Source organism: Lipotes vexillifer, unplaced genomic scaffold (assembly GCF_000442215.2).
Source record: "Lipotes vexillifer unplaced genomic scaffold, Lipotes_vexillifer_v1.1 scaffold382, whole genome shotgun sequence".
Classification (NCBI taxonomy): domain Eukaryota; kingdom Metazoa; phylum Chordata; class Mammalia; order Artiodactyla; family Lipotidae; genus Lipotes; species Lipotes vexillifer.
In genome coordinates, this window is record NW_006780611.1 from 10,416,203 (window position 1) to 10,441,852 (window position 25,650).

Below are 25,650 nucleotides of genomic sequence, written 5' to 3' on the forward strand. Positions count from 1 at the left end.
GTCATAGCCAAGTGGAAGTTCATCTCACAAATTTGATATGTAATATTTGCATTGTCATCGAGTCAAGATAGTTCCTAAATTTTACCATGACTTCTTGTTTGAACCGTAGATAATTTATATGTATCTTGGTTAATTTGTAAACATATGGGAAATTTTTCGTTATCTTTTTGTTATCGATTTCTAGCTTAACTGCATCGTGGTTGGAGAACATAGTCTAAATATTTTCAGGTCTTGGAAATTTGTTTAGATTTGCTTTATGGCCCAGCATGGGTCCAATATCTATAATTTTGTGTGTGTGTTTCAGAAGAATGTGTATTCTGTACTTGATGGGAATAGTGCTTTATATATGTCTGTTAGGTCAAGTTTATTAATTGTTCTATATCCAATAGGGATTTTTTTTTTTTTTTGGTCTGCTTTTTGTGTAAGAAACTAGTAGAGTATGTTAAAATCTATCAGTGTGACTGTGGATTTGTCTAGTTCTCTTAATTCTGTCAAGTTTGACTTTATTTTGGAGCTTTATTATTAGATACATAATTATCATATTTTCCTAGTGAATTGAAACTGCTATCATTACAAATTGTCCCTCTTTGTGTCCAGCAATGCTTTTTACCTTAAGCTTTACTTTTTCTAATATTAATATAGCTTCACCAGGTTTCTCTTGGTTAGTATTTACATATTTCCTTGTAATTTTAATCTTGTAAAGAATATGTAGTTGTCTTTTCTTTTCCCTGTTATCCAGTCTGTTATTTCTTTTTTTTTCTTTCTTTTTTTTTTTTTGCGGCACGCGGGCCTCTCACTGTTGCGGCCTCTCCCGTTGCGGAGCACAGGCTCTGGACGCGCAGGCTCAGCGGCCACGGCTCACGGGCCCAGCCGCTCTGCGGCATGTGGGATCTTCCCGGACCGGGGCACGAACCCGTGTCCCCTGCATCGGCAGGCGGACTCTCAACCACTGCGCCACCAGGGAAGCCCCCAGTCTGTTATTTCTTATATTTATTTGCAACATTTAGTCTATTTATACTTCATGTAATTCTGATATATTTGGGGTTAAATCTACTGTCTTACTGTTTGCTTTTTTGTTGTTGTTATTCTTCCACCTATTTTCTTTTCTTTATTCCTTTCTTTCTTGTCTTCTTTTTATTTTTTGGTTTTTGTTTTGTTTTGTTTTAGCTTTATTGAGATGCAATTTACAAAAAGTAAAATTTACCAATTTTAAGTGTATCATTCAGTGGATTTTGATAAAGGTACGCACTCATGTAACCAACACTACAATAGAGATGCACAACTTTTTTGTTATCCCCCAAATTTCCTCCGTGCTCCTTTGTAGTAATGCCTCTGCACCCACCACAGGCCTTAGCAAACACTGATCTACTTTTTTTTTTAAATAAATTTATTTATTTTATTTATTTTTATTGTTGGCTGTGTCGTGTCTTCATTGCTGCACACAGGCCTTCTCTAGTTGTGGCGAATGGGTGCTACTCTTAGTTGCGGTGCGTGGGTTTCTCATTGCGGTGGCTTCTCTTCTTGTGGAGCACAGGCTCTAGGCACGTGGGCGTCACTAATTGTGGCTCACAGGCTCCAGAGCACAGGCTTAGTCGTGGCGCACGGGCTTAGTTGCTCCACGGCACGTGGGATCTTCCCGGACCAGGGCTTGAACCCGTGTCCCCTGCATTGGCAGGCGGATTCCCAACCACTTCGCCACCAAGGAAGCCCCAACACTGACCTACTTTCTATCCCTATAGTTTTATCTTTTAATCGTACAGCATGTAGTCTTATGAATCAGAGTTTTTTCCCTTGCCATAATGCTTTTGCAATTTATGATTAAATGTTTTCTTATTATTCTCTTTTTCCATCTCTGTTAGCTTGGAAATTTATACTCTATTATTATCTTTTAATGATAGCTTTTGGGAGGTAGTTCTCCTTGGGTCTCTTGTGTTTCTGTACATCTTACAAGCAGAGACTCTGACTAGTTTTGTTTCATACGGTCTTTACAAGCATGTTTGTATTGTGAACAGCCTTGCAAGATAGAGGTAGAGTCTTTCTCTCGAGCAAAGGGTAGGTTTGCTTACTCTTCTATATAATAAAGATAATATTTTCCTCCAGAGCAAAGACTAGACAGATTTTCTCATTGATGATTATAACAGATTCAAGTTCCCGACCCTCAGGGTTTCTGTCTTCGAATGCAACACGAGCAGGTGTCACCTGACCCTCTTCACGTCGCCCTCTGGGAAGTGGATCCCAGGGAATAGGCACAAATGCTGATACTCTGGCACAAATGCTATTGCCCTGAGTAATAAATTGCCCTTTGTCTTTCATCCGGAAACCTTGTGTCTTCTGCCAGCATCCATGAAACTGTGTCAGGCTAATTTGTTAGTTTGCAAGTAGGGTAAAATCTGAAACCCTTCACAGTTCTTTTATTTATTTATTTATTTATTTATTTATTTATTTATTTATTTATTTAACATCTTTATTGGACTATAATTGCTTTACAATGGTGTGTTAGTTTCTGCTTTATAACAAAGTGAATCAGTTATACGTATACATATGTTCCCATATCTCTTCCCTCTTGCGTCTCCCTCCCTCCCCCCCTCCCTATCCCACCCCTCTAGGTGGTCACAAAGCACCAAGCTGATCTCCCTGTGCTATGCGGCTGCTTCCCACTAGCTATCTATTTTACGTTTGGTAGTGTATATATGTCCATGCCACTCTCTCACTTTGTCACAGCTCACCCTTCCCTCTCCCCATATCCTTGAGTCCATTCTCTAGTCGGTCTGTGTCTTTATTCCCTTCTTGCCCCTAGGTTCTTCACGACCATTTTTTTTCCCTTAGATTCCATATGTATGTGTTAGCATATGGTATTTGTTTTTCTCTTTCTGACTTACTTCACTCTGTATGACAGACTCTAGGTCCATCCACCTTACTACAAATAACTCAATTTCCTTTCTTTTTATGGCTGAGTAATGTGCCACATCTTCTTTATCCATTCATCTGTTGATGGACACTTAGGTTGCTTCCATGTCCTGGCTATTGTAAATAGACCTGCAATGAACATTTTGGTACATGACTCTTTTTGAATTATGGTTTCCTCAGGGTATATGCCCAGTAGTGGGATTGCTGGGTCGTATGGTACCCTTCACAGTTCTTGATAGAACCCTAGAGATTGTAACACACATCCTTGGCCTTACTGAAGTATAATTGGTACTTTGGCCTCTTCCAGAACAATACAAGGGTCTTAGAACCCTTTAACTCCATTTATCCCACTCCAGACTTCTATGCCATGTATTGTTTTTTATTAATATTTTAAAAATATTTTTATTTTAAACCCAACAAGACATTATACTGTCAATATTTATTTAGATTCACTCACATATTTACCATTTTCATGGTGCTTAATTTTTTCCCTGCATCTTTGACCATCCATCTAGGATCAACTTTCTTCTACCAGAAGAAAATCCTTTTGTCTATCCTTTTATTTGGGTCTGCTAATGTCACAGTCAGTCAGTCTGTCTCTCTGGTGCATTTGTTTGTTTGACGAGTGAAATATTTTCATTTCAACGTCATACTTGAAGTTTTTTTTTTTTTTCTGGGTGTAGAATTCTCAATGGCATTTATTTTCTTTTAGCTCTTTAAGGATGTCATCTCATTATCTCTGGCTTCCATTGTTGAGCTTCATTGTTGAGTCTGATGGTTGCCCTCTGAAAACATTTTTTCTCTTTGCTTTTTTTTTTTTTTTTTAGTACGCGGGCCTCTCACTGTTGTGGCCTCTCCCGTTGCGGAGCAACAGGCTCTGGACGCGCAGGCTCAGCGCCCATGGCTCACGGGCCCAGCCGCTCCGCGGCATGTGGGATCTTCCCGGACCGGGGCACGAACCCGTGTTCCCTGCATCGGCAGGCGGACTCTCAACCACTGCACCACCAGGGAAGCCCTCTCTTTGCTATTTTTAATGTTTTCTCTTTGCATTTTGTTTTCAGCAGTTGTTACATGGCACATGTGTCAGTTATTGCTACATCACAATATGTTGACCAATATGTGTCATTTTCAGTTATTGCTATGCAACAAACTCTCCCAAAATTTAGTGGCTTAAAACAATATCAGTTATTTAGCCCACAAATCTGCCATTTGAGCAGAGCTTAGTGGGAAAGGCTCAGTTTGATTCTACATGGTATTAGCTGGGGTGGCTTGACTGCACGATCCACTTCTAAGATGACTCATAACTGGCAAGTTGGTACTGGCTGTTGGCTGGGAGTTTATCCAGGGTTAAGGGTCCAGGAGTTAAGTTTATCCAGGGTTAAGGGTCCAAGAGTCATCTCCATGGTGCTTCAGCTTCCCTGTGGTATGATGGCCGGGTCCCAAGAAAAAAGAGATAGAGGCTTCCAGTCTCTTAAATCCTTGCTCTAGAAACTCGGACGGCATCACTTCTGCCATATTCTTTTGGTAAAGCAGTTACAAAGCCAGGTTAAAGGGTAAAGACACAAAAATTCCCACTGCTCAGTGGCTCAGTGGGAGGAATGTAAGTGTGGATTTGGTGGGGGGTGTAGAGGAGGATTTATAGAATATTTTAAATTAAAGGAATAATGTTTTCCATCAATTTTGGAAAGTTCATAGTCATTAACTCTTCAAATATGGCTTCTGTACAATTCTTTTTCTCTTCTGTTTTTGTATCTCCACTTATATGTATGTTAGATCTTTTCATTATGTATTCTATGTCTTTTATCTAGTTTCCTGTATTTTCCAAGCTTTTGTCTCTCCATGCTTTATTCTGTTTACTTTTTTCTTACCTATCTTCCTTTTCGCTAATTTTCTATTCAGCGTTGTCCAATCTGCTATTATACCTAACCACTGAGCTCTTAATTTTGGCAATTGTATCTTTAAATTCTGCAATATCCACTTGGTTCTTTTTTTTTATATAGTTTAAAGTGTTCTGCCAAAATTGTAAATCTTCTATTTTATCCTAATACTGTCATAGTTATTTTAAAGTCTGTGTCAGCTAACTTCAGTATTTGTAGACCCCCCAGTTATAGATCTGTTTCTCTTGTATATTGTCTCTGTTGGTTTTCCTTCGTATTTTCTTTTTTTAAAATACTTATTTATTTATTTATTTATGGCTGCACTGGGTCTTAGTTGCGGCATGTGTGATCTTCCGTCGCGGCGCACGGGCTCCTCATTGTGGTGTGCGGGCTTCTCTCTAGTTGCGGCACGGTGGCTCCTCTCTAGTTGCGGTGTGCAGTCTCCAGAGTGCGGGGGCTCAGTAGTTCCAGCGCACAAGCTGTCTAGTTGTGGCGTGCAGGCTCAGTAGTTGCGGTACATGGGCTTAGTTGCCCTGAGGCATGTGGGATCTTAGTTCCTTGACCAGTGATCGAACCTGTGTCCCCTGCATTGGAAGGCGGATTCTTAATCACTGGACCACCAAGGAAGTCCCATCTTTCATGTTTTCTTATCTCTTCACATGCCTGGGGAGTTTTGCTTTCATGCTGGGCCATGGATTTGCAGCAATGCTTGTGGAAATATACGTGATGATATTTTTTAAAAAAGAAAGAAAGGAAAGGAAATCTTTTTAAATAAAAAGAAAGCCCCAACTCCATTTAGGGGTGTGTGTGGCGGGGGGGGGGGCGGGAGGGAGTCCAGCTGGAGCAGGTCAGTCCACAGCAGGAAGCAGGCAGGCACCTGTTTGCAGGGACACAAGTCTTCAGATTCCATCAAGGGTATGGGCCAAGGGTTCCTCCCAGCTCACTTCTGTGTCTTCCTCCTCTGCCCTGGCTCCTCAGGCTCTTCCAGCTGGAGACAGAGGCCGATGCCCTGGTGAACTTCCAGCAGTATTCTTCCCAGTTGCTGCCCTTCTACGAGAGCTCCAACCACATCCTGCATGTTGAGGTCCTGCAGCAGCTGACCGACCTCATCCGCAACCACCCCAGCTGGTCAGTGGCCCACCTGGCGGTGGAGTTGGGGATCCGAGAGTGCTTCCATCACAGCCGCATCATCAGGTGGGCGGGGCGCTTGGCCAGGTGGGGCAGGAGGGCGGGACCCTGGGGATACTGGGTGTGGATGGGGAGTCCAGTCCAGCCCCAGTTCCCCTCCATAAACTCAAAGGTTGCCCAGAACGTTTGGCTTCAAAAGGGGCAGCATTGCCTCTGGGTTAGAGCAGGGGAATGCTGACTAGAGTCAGAAGGAACAACGTAACATTTCTGGAGTGCCTGCCAGGTGCCAGGCGCCTGGTAGCTGTTTTATACCCACCATGAACGTGAATCCTCTCAACATGCCCATGAGATAGTGACATCCCAGTGAGAGGTTATGTGACTTGTGCAAGGTCACTCCGCTGCAGAGGGCTGAAGAGGTTTCAGATCCTTGGTGTCTCCTTCCAAAGGCCTGGTTGCCCTTCTGGATGCTGGAACACTTAGTCTCGTATGTCTGTTCGGCCAACAGGCCCCTGGGGAGGGCCCCGTGCCAGCCAGAGGACTCGAGCTCACCATCCTGCCCTGAGGTAGCCACACCTCCAGTTCTCTGCTTCAGACAGCTTGGTTCAGCTCCCGGGCCCAAAGCTCAGAAATCTTCTCCGCCTTTTACAGCTCACCGGCATGATCTCGGACACCATGGTGTTTGATCTCACAATAGTTCAGTCGATTTCCTAGGGCAGGCGTGGCAGCTATTATTTTTATTTTTTTGTAGACAAGGATATTGAACCCCAGAAAAGTTAAGTGAATTGCCCGAGGTTGGTGAGATTTCTGCCTTCTGTGATCCTTTCTATACCACCCCACTGCCCACTTCAGGCTGGTGTGGCCCTAGGGCACATCCCTCATACAGGTGTGCACACTGAACTAAAAACTGATACAGATCACATCAGTTACAGGTAAATTGTGACTCAGCCCTGAGTTTGAACCAGCCAGCTTGAGCAGGGCACGAATGCTCTTGGGCTCCTCCCCCACCTCCCCTGCGTCTGCACTTGGCTTTCTCAGTGCCCCGCCCACCTCGTGCCACACCCCTCACCTCCCCGGGCCGTCCCCTGCAGCTGCGCCAACAACAGGGAGAATGAGGAGGGTTGCACTCCCCTGCACCTGGCCTGCCGCAAGGGCGACTGGGAGATCCTGGTGGAGCTGGTGCAGTACTGCCACGCCCAGATGGACGTCACCGACAACAACGGAGAGACCGCCTTCCATTACGCTGTCCAGAGTGACAATTCCCAAGTGCTGCAGGTGAGCAGGGCTGGAGACAGGGCGACTGATTCTGGCCGCACCTTACCACGGCCGCAGCTGTCTTTGGGCCTCTGGGCTCAAGTGTCCCTCCGGGCCTCTCACTGTCCCCACCTTGATCCTTGAGGCCTGAGCCCCTTCATGGAGGGTGTAGCCCCACCTGGCACTTGCCTCCCCATGCTTGTCAAGGAGACACATCCTCCGCCACTTTGCTCCTACAACCCTGGGAAAGTCCTCCAACCCAGCAAACTGAGTTCAAGGTCTAGTCCCATCAGTCAATTTAATTCAGCTTCTCCTGAGCACTCACCCCTGGGCTGGGTGAATTTCAGCCCTTGCCTGGAGGCACCCATGGTCCAGCAGGACCTGAGCTTAACTTTTTACAGTAACTCAAAACAAACAAAACTCCATCTGGCTCCTGTAAGCATTTGCACCAAAGGCACTCCTTCCATTAAATTTTTGATTAGCTGGGCAGAAAAATAAAAACTGTAGGCAAGTAGATCAAATGATGAAAAGGCTACCTTATATATCAGATAGAAAAGACAGAATACTGGGCAGTATTTTATTGCCTAGAATTAGAAGATTCTTCTAAAGGTTATATCCTTCTCTGTGCCTTGGCATCAGAATGGGACCACATTATTCCAGAAAATATGGATTCCTGTCTTATGATTAATGCTCTCAGGGAAGGGAATTCTATACCCACTGTTGAACTCTGCCCTTACTGAGACCCCTCTGTGTGCTCAGTAGAGCACCACGTAGAACCTGCCTCGACTCAGAGGGCGGGTACACACTCTTATCAATAGCTGTCCTTTACTGCTGGTCCCGTGCCTGACCCTGTACTCAGTGTTATATGTGTTCTAGTTAATTCTCAAGATAACCTCTGTGGGTGGGGGCCATTATCTTCTTCTCTTCGCCAAAGAGACTGAGGTTCAGTGAAGTTTTGTGCCCGGGGAGGGGTGCCACGGAGCTGTGAGTGGTGGGGCTGGCCCTTGAATCGGGCCTGGATGCCAGCACCTCAGCCAGCACCTGCTGTGTCTCTAGCCTGTCCACAGACCCAGCCGGTCACAGGGGTACACAGGGGTCATAATTAACCTCAGGGAAACAGCTTTCAACCACAGTTGAGGAAATAAAATCCTCATGGCTGTTTTATTAATACTGGTGTTTAATTTTGTTTTGTTTAATGAAAAAATAATACACGGAGCTGAAAAATTCAGGCAGGACAGAAGAGTATGCAATGGAAAGCAAGTCTCATTCCCACCCAGACCCCCAGTGCCCATCCTAGATACAAGCTCTTTTACATTTCCTGATTGAGAAATTTTTCATACATGCCACAGTCATACCAGCCCAGCGCCCCAGCCAATACTGGCACAGTCAGCTTCTTTCTCTCCCCAAAGCCTCCTTTCTTGGTGGCTTCTCTTGAAGTTCTTGTCAGTGTTCTTGTGGAGTCCAGCTTCTCTTCCCCTGAGGCCCCAGAGAGGGACGGCCACAGCGGTGGATGTTAGCAGAGGGACGGGCCAGGGGCCTCGCTGTGTTTGGCGCCTGCCCACCCCGAGGTCTTGCTGTCAGCTCCTAGGGAAGAACGCATCAGCTGGCCTGAACCAGGTGAATAACCAAGGGCTGACCCCGCTGCACCTGGCCTGCCAGCTGGGGAAGCAGGAGATGGTCCGTGTGCTGCTGCTCTGCAACGCTCGCTGCAACATCATGGGGCCCAGTGGCTACCCCATCCACATGGCCATGAAGTTCTCCCAGAAGGGGTAAGACCCTGCCCTGCCCCACGTGATCCGAAGGGCCTCCCGTCTCCGCGGCCAGTCCCCCTGCCCAGGCGAGCAGTGGCCTCCACAGGCTCATTAGGTGCGTGTCAGATCCTGGTGCCAAGGGCTGCCCTGGTACAAAGAAAGTATTTGATAAATGTGCGGGAGTGTGAATCTCGGTCCATGAACTCTGCTGTGCAGAGAATAGAACTTTGAAAGTTGCTCAGTCGTGTACCTTAATTTCTGACCGTGAGCCTCCCTCTATCAAACTGGAGATAAACAGTCTTAAACCTCCCACCACATCTAATCTGAACAGCCCCTTCATGGCTGCTGTGCTGGTGCAGCTTCTGTGCCCAACTCGAAACCTAGGAATTCTTAGCAAGGTGGCCCAGGGCCCCATCCGCCTGATGCATCCCTCCTTCCTGGGGGGTGGCGCTGCTGGGGCTCAGGTGCCAGGCCCATGTCCTGTCATTTCTTCCTTTCTCCCCACAGCCCTGGGAAACCTGGGCTCAGGATAATGCTTCTCCACGTGCAGTATGTGCACGTGCGCGCGTGCGCGCGTGTGCGCGCGCGTGTGTGTGTGTGTGTGTATGTAGGAGGGATAAAAGAGATGACTATCCCAAAATACTACCCAGCAGGTACAGTAACTAGAATGAATGAATGAGTGAATGAGTCAGGTGGTCCCTCAGTCCCGGGCACTGTGCCTTACAGAGGTGGTTGAGAGAAAGCCCAGGAGGGGATACAGAAGTCGCCCAGTACTTTCCAGAGCCATGTGGCAGACGGGCAGCAAGAAAAGAGCTCAGAGGGGCTGCCCTCGGGTTGGGGGCAGGCACGCTCACCCTCCCTCAGGGTTTTCCTTCCTCTGGGGTCTGCACCCACCTTTTGGCCCCTGGAGGGCATTGATGTCCCCTTGAAGGTCTGGTCCAAGCTTGGACAAACCCTCCTTTCCTTGATTCTTCCTCGTACAGCCAAGATGAGCTAGAACTTTCGGGAAGATTTGACCAAATGGTTGGAGACAATCCCAGCCAGTCACCCCCAGTTACTGAGTTGCAGGTTGCAACTCACGTGATGAGCGATGCTCTCCCATACCCAAGGGCTGGCACGGTGGCCCCGCTCCAGCTTGACTCCAGCCACCCTACTGGCTTCAGTCACCTTCTTGGTCCGGGTTACTTCCAAGATCCCGATGTGGCCCAGGTTGCTCCCTCCTCAGACACCTGCAACCACATCCCAGGCCTCCCGTGTGGATCGTTGCAGATGAGACAACACGAGTCGTCTCATACCTCAGGTGTGCCCTGCACACAGCCAGGCTCCTCTCAGGGCTCCAAGGGGGCACATCTCTCTGTCACCACGTGGCAGCCCGCGCATTCATACTCCAAGAATCACAAGTGTTAGGGTTACTGGGACTGGTTCCATCCCAGCCCCAATCTGGGGGCCCCTCTGCTGTTGGTATTGGCTCAGCCGAGCTTCACAGAGAGCTGGGTTGGGCCCAGGACCCCACTTTGTCTTAGCATAATGTCTTCAAGGTTCGTTTGTGTTGTAGCCTGTATCAAAAGGTCCTTCCCTTTTAAGGCAGAATTGCTCCATTTTATATACCACATTCTGCTTATCCATTCATATGTCCATGGAGACTTAGGTTGTGTCCATCTTTTGGCTGTTGTGGGGAATGCTGCAGTAAACACTGGCATACAGATATCTTCTTGAGCCCCTGCTTTCAGGTTGTCGATCTAGGAGTGGAAAAGCAACTGCACTTGTAACCACCCTGCCTACTGCCTCCTACAGGACGCAGTCACTACTTGCAACACCAGCCATTTGGGAAGCAGGGGAGGATAGAGGGTGGCCGTGTGCTGGTCACAGGCACCCCTGTTACAGACAGGCCCAGCCACTTTCCAGAGGTCACCAGTGGGAAGCTGGGGCTTAACCTCAAGCCTGTCTGACGCTGCAGCCAGCACCGGTGAGAGTGATCATTCCTGACCGAAGTCATCAAGGAAGGCTTCCTGGAGGAGGGGGCTTGAGATGTGCCTTGAGGGGCTCAGAATACGGTTGCCGTATCACCGTATGCATGCTGGTTGGTTTTGTTGCAACTGTATTTGCAGGGGCTCTGCCTCACCAGTAGATGAAGCCTTGATTCGTGGCCTCTTCCAGTGTCAGGCTGCCCCCGCCGGCCTTCCTCACTCCCACCTGGCTTCTCTCTCCGCAGGTGTGCTGAGATGATTGTCAGCATGGACAGCAGCCAGATCCACAGCAAAGACCCTCGCTACGGAGCCAGCCCCCTCCACTGGGCCAAGACCGCAGAGGTAGGCAGGTCTGAGGGTGAGCAGGGGCAGGGGGAGGGTCCAAGAGCCCTTTGTTCCTTAGCTACCTATAGGAAGGAGGTTCCTGAGAGGTCTCTGCGGGTGGCACTTGGGGGCCCAGGAGATAAGCCCAAGGAGGGATGATGTCCTGGCATTGCAGGTGAGTGTCCCCTCTGTGGTTTCCTCATGTGTGAATTGGGGATCTGTGGCCTACCTGTGGAGGTATCGTGAAGTCAGCAAAGCAGTGCGTGAGAAAATTCTTCATAAATTGTCAAGCGCCTCATCGCAAGTAGAAGGTGACGGATGGTGATGATGCCAATGGTGATGAAGATGGTGGCTCTAGATTCATCTATAGAGAGCCTGCCAGCATCTCCTCTGAGGCCTCTCCCTGAGCTAAGCTCTGAGCCCCTGGGAGGATGGAGGTCTCTGATCACTTATCTCCAGGAAGCACAGCTATCAGTGCACTGGATGCCCTCAAAGATGATGGGATACTCGTAAATGTGACAGGCCAGGAGGGAAGAGACTGACAACCACTGTGGATACCTTCACACCAGGAGCTAGACACCAAGTCAGGCCCTCCTGTGTTTTCATGTTCCTTGTCAGCACACTCTCTGAGGTGGGAACTTGCATTCCCATTTTCACAGCAGAGAAAACTGAGGTGCACAGGGGTGCAGTGACCCTTCCAAACTCAGACAACAGGGATGAAGTGGGGCTGAGCTTTGGGCTCAGGTCTGTCAGGGTCCAAAGTCCAGGCTCTCCGGGGCTGTTGGGTGAGCAAGGGTGTGTGTTGCCAAGGCCCAGATGGGGCCATACCTTTGCAGGGTCCCGGGCAGGGTGGCAGGGAGTGGGGCATTTCTGGGGCAGGGCCCAGAGGAACCTTTGCAGGGAGGGATGGGGTCCTGTGAGCTCCAGGAAAGGACCCTGAAGCCCTTTGAAAAAGTCACCACAGCTTCAGCTTTTTGTCCCCTAGTTCCTGGGGTGCGGCAGGTGTGGGAGGCAAGATCTGGGGCCACCCCCAGAACTGGGGCCTGCCACCTTGGCTCCTCCCATTGCTGGAGCTTTCCAGAGGCCCGAGACCTGAAGGAAGTGGCCCTGCCTAGGTGCCACCAGGTGCCACAGGCCGCAGCTGCTCTGAGCACCCTGCTGACTCAGGCCGGGACCCTGTCTCCGCAGATGGCCCGCCTGCTGCTGAAACGGGGCTGCGACGTGAACAGCACCAGCTCCGTGGGGAACACAGCCCTGCACGTGGCCGTCATGCGCAACCGCTTCGACTGCGTCATGGTGCTGCTGACCCACGGGGCCAACGCCGAAGCCCGCGGCGAGCATGGCAACACACCGCTGCACTTGGCCATGTCGGTGAGCCCCGGGTTAACTGCCTACTCGGCAGGGGTGCAGGCGACCAGCAGGGCTGGGGCATGCCCCGCTCTGAGCCCAGAATAAGAGCCCCTTCCTCTGTGCTCCAGGACCTCTCATTCCCATGCCCCCATGTGACATCTGGATGCTGTGAGAGGGGAAAATACAGCTCTGGCTACTGACCGTGGCCTTGGGCAACTCACATCACCTCTGCCAGCCTTGACTTCCATCTGGAGAATGGAGGTGTCGGTACCCCCCTGACAGAGTGGTTGAGAGGATTCAGTGATAGACACCCGGCAACTCTATGAGGGATGTCTAAGTAGCACATGTAAGACCTGGCAGGGAGTAAGCATCCCCGAGACGTCCATTCTCCTTCCCTGCATCATCAGGGAGGACTATTCATCTGCATGTTGCCCTTCTCCCCCTGGTAGACGCCAAGCTTCTGGAGGGCCGGGCCTGCTTACACATCTTGGTGGCCCATGGTAGCTGCTGGTCACCTTTGCTGGTTTATTAGAGAGCGCAGTTCCTGCCCTTAAAGCCCCTACAGTCTGGTTAGACAACTACGGCATGAACATACTAAATGCAGGGGAGGGAGTGTTATTCGTTATAGACGCACGCGCGCGCGCGCATGTGTGTATATAACTGTAGCAAATCATATGTGCCCATAATTCTGTTCAACATGTCTCGGAGTGCTAGAATAGGAGATTCCCCTGGAACTCTAAAAGAAGGAGATTTAGGACAAAGTCAAAGACATCCTGTTTTATACCAAAGGTCATAATTGTAGAGGGGATGTTGCCCAAGAGACTGAAACTATAAATAAAACTGTGGACATTTTTAGCACTGAATGGGCCCTTTGAATTATGTAGTTGAACAGTTCTTAAACTTTTTGGTCTGTTTGATCCTTTTATGCTTTTCAAAATTATTGAGAATCTCAAAGACTGTTTATTTGAATGTTATCTATCCATATTTACCATATTAGAAATTAGAAGTGAGGGATTTTCAAGGTACTTATTAATTCATTTAAAAATAACAATAATTTACCAAGCCCATGCTAACATAAGTAACATTTTTATGGAAGATCGACTTTATTTTCCAAAACAAAAAATAATGGAAAACAATTGGCATCGTTTTACATTTTTGTGAATCTTTTTAATGCCTGGCTTCAGAGAAGGCATGGATTTTCCTGTCTTCTGCTACATTTATTCAGTATATTGTTGCATATGTTAAAAATATGAAGAAACTCTGGCCTCACATAGATATGTACATAGTTGGAAAAGACATGTAGTTGTACCTTTGCAAATAATTGTGGATATTCTTTCCTTCTTTCTTTTTCTTTTTTTTTTTTTGCCGTACGCGGGCCTCTCACTGTTGCAGCCTCTCCAGTTGCAGAGCACGGGCTCCGGACGTGCAGGCTCAGCGGCCATGGCTCACGGGCCCAGCCACTCCGCGGCATGTGGGATCTTCCCGGACCGGGGCATGAACCCGTGTCCCCTGCATCAGCAGGCGGACTCTCAATCACTGCGCCACCAGGGAAGCCCCCTTTTTCTTTTGGCCACACTGCGTGGCTCTCGAGATCTTAGTTCCCCAACCAGGGATTGAATCTTAGTTCCCCAACCAGGGATTGAACTCGGGCCCTAGCAGTGAAAGCGTGGAGTCCCAACCACCGGACCGCCAGGGAATTCCCCCTGGATATTCTTTCGTATTGCACCAAAACTTGACAAGGGGTAGTTTCTGACAAGTTGGTTGCAGCGGACACTCTGAAATCATCTCCTCGGACTTTTCATTCTCTGTTACAGAGAAAACCATTGGCATCTTTTGCACTTTGCCTGGATCGTTTACCCCTGCACCACTTTGTGTCATTCTTGGAAAATATTGGTTTGCTGAGTACGCCTAGCTACCAAATGTTGACCCATTTTGTTATACAGTCTCAAAACCCCACAGTTGTAAATATCACCACAATTTCATCAGAAAAGTCTTTAAATTTGGGGAAGCTGTCAAGCCCATCATGGCATAGAGCAGTGTTCTAGTGTTCCAGTTCTCGTTTGAAAGCTTGAGTTTTGTCACTGGCACAAAATACTGCCAGCTGTTTTTCTTGAAGTGATAGGCTCACCACATTCATTTTTGAGAAAATACCTCCTAGATACCCAACGCTGAACAACTGTAGTTTGTCTGCCACTTGTTTCTCGACTAAAAACAGTTTCTCTTGCAAAAAAAAGCAGCTCGTTCTGTTTGCAGCTCAAGCAGTCACGCAGTGCTTTTCCTGAGACAACCATCATACGTGGTTAGGCCACAGAAGTGCCTTGTGCATACTGTGCATTTTATGAAAACGAATACGCCAGCATCAAAACATAATAAGATTAACATTTCTTGCTGTTTCATCAAGGGCCCTCTTAAGTGAAGCTGGCTGTTTAATGAATGAATTTACTTTTTACGATGAGTGCGTGGCAGAGGAGAAAAGCATGATGACTGTTAGTTTGGTGCCACTGCCTTGCTTCATGCTAAGGCACCAGCAGTTTTATCCACAGTTGTTTTTACACCATTGGTGCAAAAGTTAACACAGTGCAAATGCAAACAACACCTTGATGTTTTCACGAATATGGTTCTAACCTCTTGAACCCTCCAAAGGGTCTCCGTATTCATAGGGGTCCACAGTTCTTTGAGAACTGCTGACATAGGCCATTGCTCCCATACTCCAGTCACCTGCATACCACGTGTGCAGTTTTTGGCGGATTCACGAACCACTTTTACAATTATGCACTCAATCATTGCTTTAATTTGGCTTGCTTCTAACCTTAAATTTATTTTGAAGGAACTGTTATATTACCACCATAGGTGGTAAACCAGTGCCACAAATAAAAGGTAACCAAAGAAATAATACATAACTAATCGTTAAAACACACGTTTACCTGTGCCCATATACATCCTAATGGTGCATGAACAGCTGTTTGGAAAACGGCTTTCTAGACACACCTCTTCATTCTCTAGGCAAGGAAATCAGGCCCCGAGAGAGGGAGGTGATAAGCCCAGCGCTCAGGTCTCCTGGCAGCCAGTCTGTTGGTTTGTGCTGGGAAACCACGCCCAGCCCGGCCCCGCTGCCCAGCCTCCAGATGTTCACTGCGCATTCTCTGGGGAGGGGGCTGCCGTCAGGGAGGATGTGTGCTCGGTTTCCCCCTCAGAACCGGGGCCCTGGACTCGATGGGGGCCTTTCCTCACTTACACTCTCCTGCTGGTCCTGCGAGCGACCAGCAGCTGACCCTTCAGTGGTCCCACGGCTCCTGGGTCGGGGGTCATAGATGTTTTGCTTCTTTAGAGAAGGAGCTGGCGGGGCTGGGGACTGGGTGAATCCCTTCCATTTTCTACCTGGGTTATTAAATTCTCACCTGGGGATACTTGTAAGCCTGTTTGTCAGGGCAGTTCCAGTGTCTCTCCCCATGCTGGTGAGAGGTCCGCCAAGTTGATGGATTGGAGGGGAAGAGGCTGGGGTCCTTTCTGTCTTCATTTCCCTGAGCTGTTGCATATTTCCCCTTCACTCCATCACCAACAGAAAGGCAACGTGGAGATGATCAAGGCCCTCATTGTGTTTGGGGCAGAGGTGGACATCCCGAATGACTTTGGAGAAACTCCTGCGTTCCTAGCCTCCAAGAATAGCAAACGTATGTGCTCTACACTCTGGGACCAGAGTTGGGCAGGGGTGGGTGCGGGGTGCAGGGACTGGGGAGCAGGGAAGTCCCAGCCATCAGCTGCCCACGTCCCATCCATACCTGCCCCCAGTTGCTCCCTGCACAGAGTGGCTAGGAGCAGTGGGAGGCCCAGAGGGGAAGTTTCCTTTTCCCAAGAACAGCGCCTCTGACCACTAGATGGGGGCCCCAGGGGGCTTGCCAAGGCAGTGTCCTCTTCTGTGCAGCCACCATCCTGCCTCAGGGTGCCAGGACTCTGGGGAGTGGGGGACAGGGTAGGCAGCAGCAGCAGCCCTCTTCCCCACTCTTGGGGAACTCACTGATGGAGCCACTTGCAAGAACAGCCACTAGCCAATGCGTGTGCTGCATGACACGTGTTACCCCCAGTGCACACAGACATGTGCTACATGACACGTGTGCACCCCTCGTGCACACAGGCACCGTGCATGTGCTGCGTGCTGGCTCAGTGAGCCTTGGCTTCAGGGCTGGAAAGAGCAGATCCTCCTCACCAGAAGGCTGGCACCCTCTGGAAGGTTCCGGGGAACTGTGGAGGTTGCTGTGGGTGTGTACCTGATAGCGTTTGCAAGCAAGTGTGTGTGCATGTGCGTGCATGTGCGTTTTCAGTTATCCCATCCGTTAGATGGGAGTAAATGCCCACTGGCTGGTTCGTTCCTGTTGAGCTCTGAAAGCCTCAAGAATTGCTGAACGTGGAGGTGGGCGTCCTGCTTTCTTGACTGGTGTGGAAGGGAAAGCGGGGGTTCCTCAAATACTCGGGCCAGGCAACACCGACCTCCTCCTTCCATGTTCCAAGTCCGACTCCCAGGACCCGCCCCAGCCCCAGGCAGCTGCTTTGGATATAACAGACTAGAGCCAGCACGCCCTGTCAGGGTGGGATCAGGGCTCTGGGGCACCCCCGACCCCCACATACCCAGGTGGCCTGGGAGAGGGGACCATGTGTGGAAGGGAGGGACCTCTCACTTGCACATCGACAGTTTCTGATCCTGTGCGATCTCGCCTTCCCCAAACATGACAAGTCGTCACCAGGAAGGCGCTCCTAACTCTGCTGAGAACCGTGGGGGCCGACTACCACTCCCCACTCATCCAGGGGGTCTCGGCGGAGCAGTGCTCCGCAGCAACGCACTCCTCCTCCCTGGAAAGATCTCAGCCCCCACTGATCAGCTTCAACAACCTAGGTAGGCAGCTCCCCTCCTCTCTACCTGGCTCCCAGGCCCTTGGGTCAGAGCAGTCCCTGTGGGAAAGAAACGGGGCCCCAGGGGAGAAATTGTTGAAGGAGGCAAAGGAGGGTGGGCAGCATCTGTCAGCCTCGGGTGCAGCCAGCAACCCATAGCGCCCAGAGGCTGCTGGGGTCCCTGGCCAATGGCCCGCGGCCCATTTCCCCCAGAGGGTGCCCTGGACACCCATGGGGTGAGTACTTTCTTGGCCTCTCTGTGCCCTGGGAGCTCGGGTGGGCAGTGAGGAGTGCTGGTGGTGGCTAAGAGCCCTTGGCCCTCTGGCTATGACCAGGAGCATTTCGGTCACGCTGCTGAATCTCTGTCAGGCCTGGGGCCTGTGTGCTCCTCTTCCGGCCCCTTTGGTGACCTACTGGCCAGGCAACCAGCATCTGCCCCGTGCATCCTTGGTGTCCGTGGAGACAGCCCCTGAGGAGGCGGAGACCTTCTCTGGGCTTCCTGTGGGCTGGCCCACCCAGGGCCCTGGATTGTTTGGGAGTGGGTTCCCTGAACAGGGCAGTCAGAGAACGATCCTTGGCAAGCTGGTGCTTTTTTTTTTTTTTTTAAACTCTTGGCGAATCAGACACCAGCATCTTCAGCCAGGATACCCCGGCCAACCCTGGAGCTCAGGACGGGCAGAGCTGGCAGCCACAGTTAGTCCTTCTGGCTCCGCCTCTCTCCTCCCCCTGCCCCTCCCCACCCAGGACCTGCCCCCCATCGTTATCTCTCAATTTTACAGGCAATCAGCCACCTAAGCCAGGCTGGATGGTGGGCCTGGGGCGCGGCGTCAGATGGGTAATGCCCTGGGCCTAGAGGGGCCGCAGAGCCCGCTGTGCCCCAAGTTAGCTGCAGCTCTAGCCCCCGCTGCTCCTTTCTCTCAGCTGCACGTCCCGCTCCCTGGTGCTCTGTCCACGCCTCTCCTGGCCAATCTCCCACTTACCTTGTCCACTCTGGCCACTTGCCCTGGTGAGGGGGAGACACAGTGCCTGCCAGCCTGCCATCCTGCTTTGCTGCTTCTAGGCTCCGTGCACAGCTGTGGGAAGGGCCCGTCAGAATCGGGATGACGTGACACTGCTGGGCCAGGCGACCTGGGGCCGGGCTGCTTGTCAGGAGGGCAGCTAATCCATTTGGTGGGCGTGGGATGGGCCTTGGGCTCAGGGGAAAACATGGATGCTATGGGTGGGTGCATCCGATCTGAGGCCTCTGAGGAAGTTTCCAGACCTGGGATCAGGGCAAGAGGCATCTGGAAGATGGTCGGGATATCTCCATTCCTTCATGGAGTTAAACCCCGAGGAATGTCCTAACTCTGCCCTTTTGGCTAAATGACCTTGGACGAGTTGTATAACCTCTTTGAGTCTCATCTGTAAATTGGGGGTAATGATTCTGTGACGGTGGCTGTCAGCAGCACCGGCTCCTGTGCAGGAAGAAACGCTTTGTGAGCTGCACACACAGGGCACGTCGGGGCTGCTTGTGCTTCGGGGCTTTGCAAGGAAGACACACGAAAATCGAAAATTGGGAGCTGGCCGGGCAGGGTGGGGCTCCCCTCTGCATTCCAGCCCATCGCTCCCTGAGGGGCCTGTGGCCTCTGGCCCTGCTGTATCCTGGGATGAAGAGCCCTTCCAGGGGGTGGGAGGCGGATGCTCCTGCTAGGGACAGGGGGGTAAGGGCACAGCTCCAGATTTGCCCTCAGGACCCATGGGGGGGCGGGGAGCGGCACGTGCCTGGCCCCAGCCCACCCTGCCCTGTGCCTCACAGAACTGCAGGACCTCATGCACATCTCCCGGGCCCGGAAGCCGGCTTTCATCCTGAGCTCCATAAGGGACGAGAAGCGGACGTAAGTGTCGGGGGCAGGCTCATGGGCAGGGCCTCTGCCGGGTGCCATGCAGCAGGTGTGGGACTTTTTCTAGTCTGTACCTGGCTCTGCAAGGTAGCTCGCACTCTCTGTAGTTCACAGCAAAGAGACTGAGTCTTTAGGGAGGCTGGGCCTGCTTCTCTGTCAATCACTGTGCCGGCTCCAGACCACACGGTGGAGCTGGCTGCGGCCCTGTCCCTTCTCTCTCCGACCCTGTCATGGACTGTCAGGGGAAGATGGCCCAGCTCTCCTCTGGAGAGAGCCCTCAGCTGCCTCGATGCTGACCCTGCCTCCCTCCAAGAGTTAGTGGGTGGGTTGGTTCCCCAAGTATCTGCCGTATACCCAGGCCCATTCTAGGAGGCAGGCTGGGGTGATGGGCACAAAGAGAAGAAACCCAAACCCTGTCCCTGAGGACAGTCCCTGGTGACAGTGGTTGTCAGAATCAGTGCCCACCAGCTCAGCGAGTTACCAGGACAAACGTGTTTCCTGTCAACTGTGCTCTCTCCACCCTTCCCTGTAATGCTGGAGGTGGTTTATTTGTTCTCTGTTTTTTACTATCCTGTGTTCCTAACAGCCTTCCTAGGGAGGCATTAGTAACCTTGTTTTGCAAATGCAGAACTTGAGGTTAAGTGACTTAAGGTCAGAGCAGACTCAGCCCAGGGCTTCCAAGTCCATGCCCTTTCTGCTCCTGCAGGCTCTCTCCTGGCTGCACCCCTAGTGCCCTCCCCTGCAGGGAAAGCTCTCTTCTTCCAGAAGCAGCTCCCAGGACCAGGCAGCCACATCGGTGGCTGGGCCTCGCCTCGTCAGAAGGCTCGGATTCCCCTTGCTGTAGCCCACCCGTTTCCTCGGCCACCCTGTGCCATGTGCCCTGAAGGTGCACCTGCTCTATCGGCCGTCTCCCCCTTCCCTCCCACTGCGCCCCCCCCCCACACACACACCCCTGCGCAGCGGCCGAGCAGGGTACCAGAGGGAGGACTGACAGGTCCCCGCCAGTAAGAGGAAGGAGGCGGCAGATTCTCCAGCAGGACTGGGGAGTCTGCACAAGCCTGAGCGCCCTCCCTAGAGGTGGGGCTGAGATAAGAGTCAGGATACCCCTGTGAGGACCTCCCCATGCAGATTTGTGAGCCACACAGCTCAGCCCTGCTCCTTCCATTGCCAGCCCCACATCTTCAGAAAGGTCCCTTGCCTCCGCTCTAGCCTCCCTGGCCAGGGGCCCTGCAGGCCTCCGGCGACAGCACCGCCTCCTCTGCCACGCTCTGGGCTTGCTGCAGGGCTGGGCAGCTTGTCCAGGAAAAGACGAGGCACCCCACAGGCCGGCGGCGCAGGCTCCTTCATCTACCAGCTGTGTGTCTGTGGGACGCCTCCTGCCCGCAGAGCAGGGCCTTGCCCACAGTGGGGGAAGAAAGGCAGCAAACAAGTGACAAAAAGCAATTGCGGATGGAAGCGAGAAGGGCTCTGTACCACAGAAGTGGGTGGGGCAGGGGCTGGCTGAGCGGGAGCTTCCCGATGGCATCGGGCAGGCTTCTGTCAGCGGTGACATTTAAGCTGGGATAGAAAGAAGAGGAAGAGACCGGAAGGAAGGTTCCAGGTCTGAGCACAGACGATAGAGGCCTTCTTTCCCGGGGCAGGGGCTGGCCATAGGGAGACGGGTCAGGATGTGTTGGAGAGTGTGTGACCTGGGAGTCCACAGACCCCGGTCCAGATCCACCTGTGTGACTCCGAGCTTCGTGTCCTCACAGATATGCACAGGGTGACAGGGAGTGTCCACCTGGAAGGGGTTTGGAGCATTTAAGTGAGTTCATGCTGGTGGAAGCTCCTTATGGCTCCTGACGCACAGACGATCCTTCCCACGTGCTGCTCCCACCTGGCTAGAGGGGCCTGATCTTCTTGGACGCCCATTCCTTGTGGCCGCGGGAGAGCAGCCCTTCCCCCAGCCTTGTTTAATTCAAACAGACTTTTATCAGGCACCTGATTCGGGTCAGGTCTGGGACTGGGGATCTGGATCTGACCAAAACCAAGTGGCCTTGGGGAGCCCCTGTTCAAAGTAGGGGAGACAGACCCAGGCATCTGTTGAGGTGGCACATGGCCAGGGAAGTCTTCCCTGCCCGCTGCTGCCCTCACCTTCCTGTGTCTGTCTCCCTGTTGCACCTTTCGCCTCCTGAAGTCCTGTATTTATTCCTGTACTGACTTCGCTACCGCCTGTCCCAAGCCCCGGTAGCACACAAGCTCCGCAGGGCTTGGTCTCCACGCGCTCAAGCGGCTGCCATGGGGCAGGTGCTCAGGGACACGGCATGCAAAGTGCCGGCTGTAATGGGACCCTCTTCTCTCCCACTGCTGTCCCCACCACAGCCGCGACCACCTGCTCTGCCTGGACGGAGGGGGTGTGAAAGGCCTCGTCATCATCCAGCTCCTCATTGCCATTGAGAAGGCCTCGGGCATCGCCACCAAGGACCTCTTTGACTGGGTGGCGGGGACCAGCACGGGGGGCATCCTGGCCCTGGCCATCCTGCACAGTGAGGGCAGCCCCTGGGCTGCTGAGGCTAGACGGGTTGGGGCTGAGACCTGCCCTCAAATGGGGCTGAGTTTGTTCTCCGAGCTTTGTGGAGAACGTCATGGGGGAGGGGAGGGCCCATAGGCCCTTTGTGGGGTGGCTGGGGGTTGGGGTCCGAGGCTGGAAGGAGGAAGGGCTGGGGGGTGGGCCAGGGTGATGCCCACCCAGCCACAGAGGACAGAGCTGGTTTCACTCTCAGCGTTGGGAGCATTTTTATACCGGTTGCCATGCCCCTGCAAGGCAGACACCTTGCATTGGGAGCACTTTTATACCGGTTGCCATGCCCCTGCAAGGCCTCAGAACTGCTGGAAATGAGGAAAAGCATTCTGAGTGTGGGTGGAGTTGGTGGCCTCAGGAATGAGGAATGTGACTCGGTGGGGTCACAAATGCCAGAGCCCTAGTCTGCACACTTCATTTTACCCACACAGGGTAATGGAGGCCCTGGGGGGAGAGGTGACCCCAAGTCACATGGCCCACTGGAGGGCTTGCTGGGGCTAGGAGTCCCAAGGACGCCCATCCCAGCACTCCCCAGCGACACAGACAACCCACGCAGTTTGCTGTCACTACAACTTCCCAGAGGTGACGGGGCATTTTGCTTACTGGACGGACTTCCGGGTAGGCCTTGTCTCGGCTCGAGCAATGTCTCCTCTGTGGAGCTGTCTGGGCTGCGTGATGCTGCGTGTCGGGGGCCCCCTCCAAACGAGCTACCACCCGGCGGGAATTGTCTCAGCATCCCTGACTGGGGATCCCTGCCTGGGTTGGGTTCAATGCCCTCCAGCTCGTCCTGCAGATCTGAAGGCACCAGGAGAGGACCCTCCCCCTCCAGGACATCAAGGCTTTCGGGCCAGGCCTGTGCTGGGTGCTAGGCATGCAGGGCTGAGTCAGGTGCACGCCCCACCTCAAGGAGCCCCGGGTCCCATGGGGGAGGCATAGGCATAGGCATCCAGGTGTTCCCAGTGTGAGGAGGCCATGGCCCGGCAGCCCAGACCTAGAGCAGCGTCCCGTGGGGCTCTGGGAGGAGGAGAAATATGTCGGCAAAAGCTGCTGGGACTTCTGTCCCCTGGCGTCTGGGGCCCCGTGTCCCCTCTCTGGTCTTCCCTGAGAGAAGGGCCAGCTCAGGGCTGGCTTCCGCCCGGCTGGGCATAAGGTCTGGGCGTGGAGCAGAGTGGGCAGAGGTTCTGGTTTCTCCTCCAGAAAGGGTCACCTCCTTCCTCAGGGGGCATTTATCCCCCAAGCAGGGTCTTCAGGCGCCCAGGGGCTATGGAAGGGATCTGAGAAGACGCCTAGTTCAACCTCTCCTGCGGGCAGAAGCCCTCCCCTCCGCAGCCCCCCGCTCGCACACCCCTGGGCCGGCTGAGGCGTGCTGGGCAGCTTCTCCGTACTGTGAGGTGCAACCTGCCCCTTGGAAGCTGTCTGTTCTCGCGGGACAGGGCTGGTCTTTCTATTCCACGGCAAATGGGGTGGATCTAGATTTATAAGCCTTTACACGGTCAGGACCCCTTCTTTAAAGAAAAAATACAAATTACGAGTACAAGATTAAGTGCCGGGCCTTGGGGCTGCTGAAGGGGGTTTCTGCCTGTGGGGGAAGTTGCGAGGATGGTCCCAGGAGCCCCAGCTTGGTTGGTGCTTTGGTAAATCCGCCCCCCGCACCCCGCTGGTTCCTGTGCTCAGGCCCCCTGTCAGGGCAGCCCTCGCATCTCTCCCCACCTCCGACCCCCTTGTTCCTAGGCAAGTCCATGGCCTACATGCGTGGTGTGTACTTTCGCATGAAGGATGAGGTGTTCCGGGGCTCTCGGCCCTACGAGTCAGGGCCCCTGGAGGAGTTCCTGAAGCGGGAGTTTGGAGAGCACACCAAGATGACGGATGTCAAGAAACCCAAGTAAGCCTCCTCCGCCTCCTTTTCGGGAGCACAGCGGCTTTGGCCCCAGCCATGCACCCCGTCGGCTCTTCCTGGGAGCAGGGGACTCCCTGCCCTGGTCTGATTAAAGCTGAATGGGGCGGGGGAGGGCGGGGCGGCTGGGGAACACAGGTGCAGAACATCCTCAACCCATGTCTGATGTTTCTCTACCCAAACAGCACATCCCTGGGTCAAAGGGGGTCGGTTCTCGTCCCTCACACACACACTTGCTGAGCACAGCTCTGCCCCCGGCATTGCCTGTGTGTGTGTGTGTGATGGGGTGATGCAACCATCAGGTGGGAAGGCTTACGATCTGGTTAGGAGATAAGTGACCTAAAAAAATGGCAGCCACGCAAGGCAGCATGTGCTTATTAAGAGGTTCCAGAAGAACCTTCAGCACCACCGCTTCTTTGTAGTATTTATTTCCCATCCTGCAATTACATTATTGTCTGCCTAATGCCTGGCTCGCCTGCCAGACTGTGAGCTCCATGAAGCAGGAACGTGACTGCCTTGTTTTTCTGTTGCCCCGGCGTCTAGCACAGTGCCTGCCCCAGAGCAGACCCCTGAAAAGTGTTCAGCAACTGACTATCCGTGGAAGCAAGGGGGAGAAAGGACTGAGAACAAGGTGGTCAGGGAGGGCTTCCTGGAGGAAGTGAGGTGTGAGCGAGCCTGGAGAGTTGGGAGGATTTCTTTTCATAGTAAAGCTTTTTTTTTTTTTTCCATTTAATAATAACACATAGTCTTTTAAGAAAATTTGGAAGTTTTGGAAAGTAAAAAGAAGAGGAAAATATCCATGATTTATTAACCAAAAGTTAATGTTTTGAAAAACATTTTTTGTATATTTTATCCTAGACATTTTTTTTTCTTTTCTATGGTGAAATAGAACATACATTTAGAAAAGGACATTAAACAGTTCCATGAATAATTCTAAAACAGACACCCACATATGACCACCAGCCAAGTCCAAAAGCCCCTTGAGTGTGTGCCGGCCACCAGCATAGCTCCTGCTTCCTTCCACCTCCCACGGAGGTAACCATTCTCCTGTGACCCGGATTTCCTGGACTTTCAGTCTAGTTTCGGCACCTGAATGCAGCCCTGAGCACGGTTCCGGTCCTGCCTGTCTCTGGGCTTGGACGGAATCCTTTTGTGTATTATCCTTCCTTCTGTCAATGCCGCATTTGTCAGCATGGTCCCTACCGTTGGGTGAAGCTGTGCTTCATTCATTCTCACGGCTCATATGGCTGTGCCCCCACGGTTTATTTCTCCAGATACCTTCAACGGGCACTTGGGCTGTTCCGTTTGGGCCTCTTGAGTCTGCAGTGGACATCTTGGGACTTATCAGAAGACCCCGTGGGGCACGTGCCTAGGAGTAGAGCTGCCAAGTCTGCTTGGCCTCAATCCTTAGATTCTGCCCAGCTGTTTTCCAAAGTGGTGGTTTCTATTTCCACTCCCGTTAGCCATATTTGAGAGTTCCTGGCACTCTGCATTCTTGCTAACATTGGTTATTGTCAAACCACTTTAGCCTTATAACGTTTTTGTCTTTATAAATCTGGGGTGAAAGATACTGTCTCTGTTGATTGGAATTTTCATTTTCCTGATTACTAGTGAGGTTGAACACCTTTTCATATGTTTAGAGACAATCTGGATTTCCTCTTTTATAAGGTTCCTATTCAAGTGTTTTACCCATTTTTGGCAAAATTGGGTTGTGTGTTGGGGGTTATGAGGCTTCTTAATTCTCTTTTTTATATTTTGAAAACTAGTCCTTTGATGGATCTCTTCTCCCACTCTAGGCTTGTCTTTTCACTCTCCTTACGGTGTTTTGTTGGTGAGCAGATGTTCTTTTTTTTTTTTTTTTTTTTTTTTTTTTTTTT

The 25,650-nt window shown here is 51.7% G+C and overlaps 1 protein-coding gene across 1 annotated transcript in view; it reads left to right on the forward strand.

The window, feature by feature from the left end:
- PLA2G6 (phospholipase A2 group VI) overlaps window positions 1-25,650 on the forward strand; it is a 39,954-nt gene that overhangs the window by 5,973 nt on the left and 8,331 nt on the right. Inside the window, exons 2-11 of the mRNA XM_007454029.1 lie at window positions 5,763-5,978; window positions 7,001-7,184; window positions 8,745-8,932; window positions 11,127-11,223; window positions 12,394-12,576; window positions 16,118-16,226; window positions 17,285-17,443; window positions 19,235-19,313; window positions 21,681-21,844; window positions 23,611-23,761. Coding sequence (XP_007454091.1) covers window positions 5,763-5,978; window positions 7,001-7,184; window positions 8,745-8,932; window positions 11,127-11,223; window positions 12,394-12,576; window positions 16,118-16,226; window positions 17,285-17,443; window positions 19,235-19,313; window positions 21,681-21,844; window positions 23,611-23,761 — 1,530 coding nt within the window. The remainder of the gene's footprint in view (window positions 1-5,762; window positions 5,979-7,000; window positions 7,185-8,744; window positions 8,933-11,126; window positions 11,224-12,393; window positions 12,577-16,117; window positions 16,227-17,284; window positions 17,444-19,234; window positions 19,314-21,680; window positions 21,845-23,610; window positions 23,762-25,650) is intronic.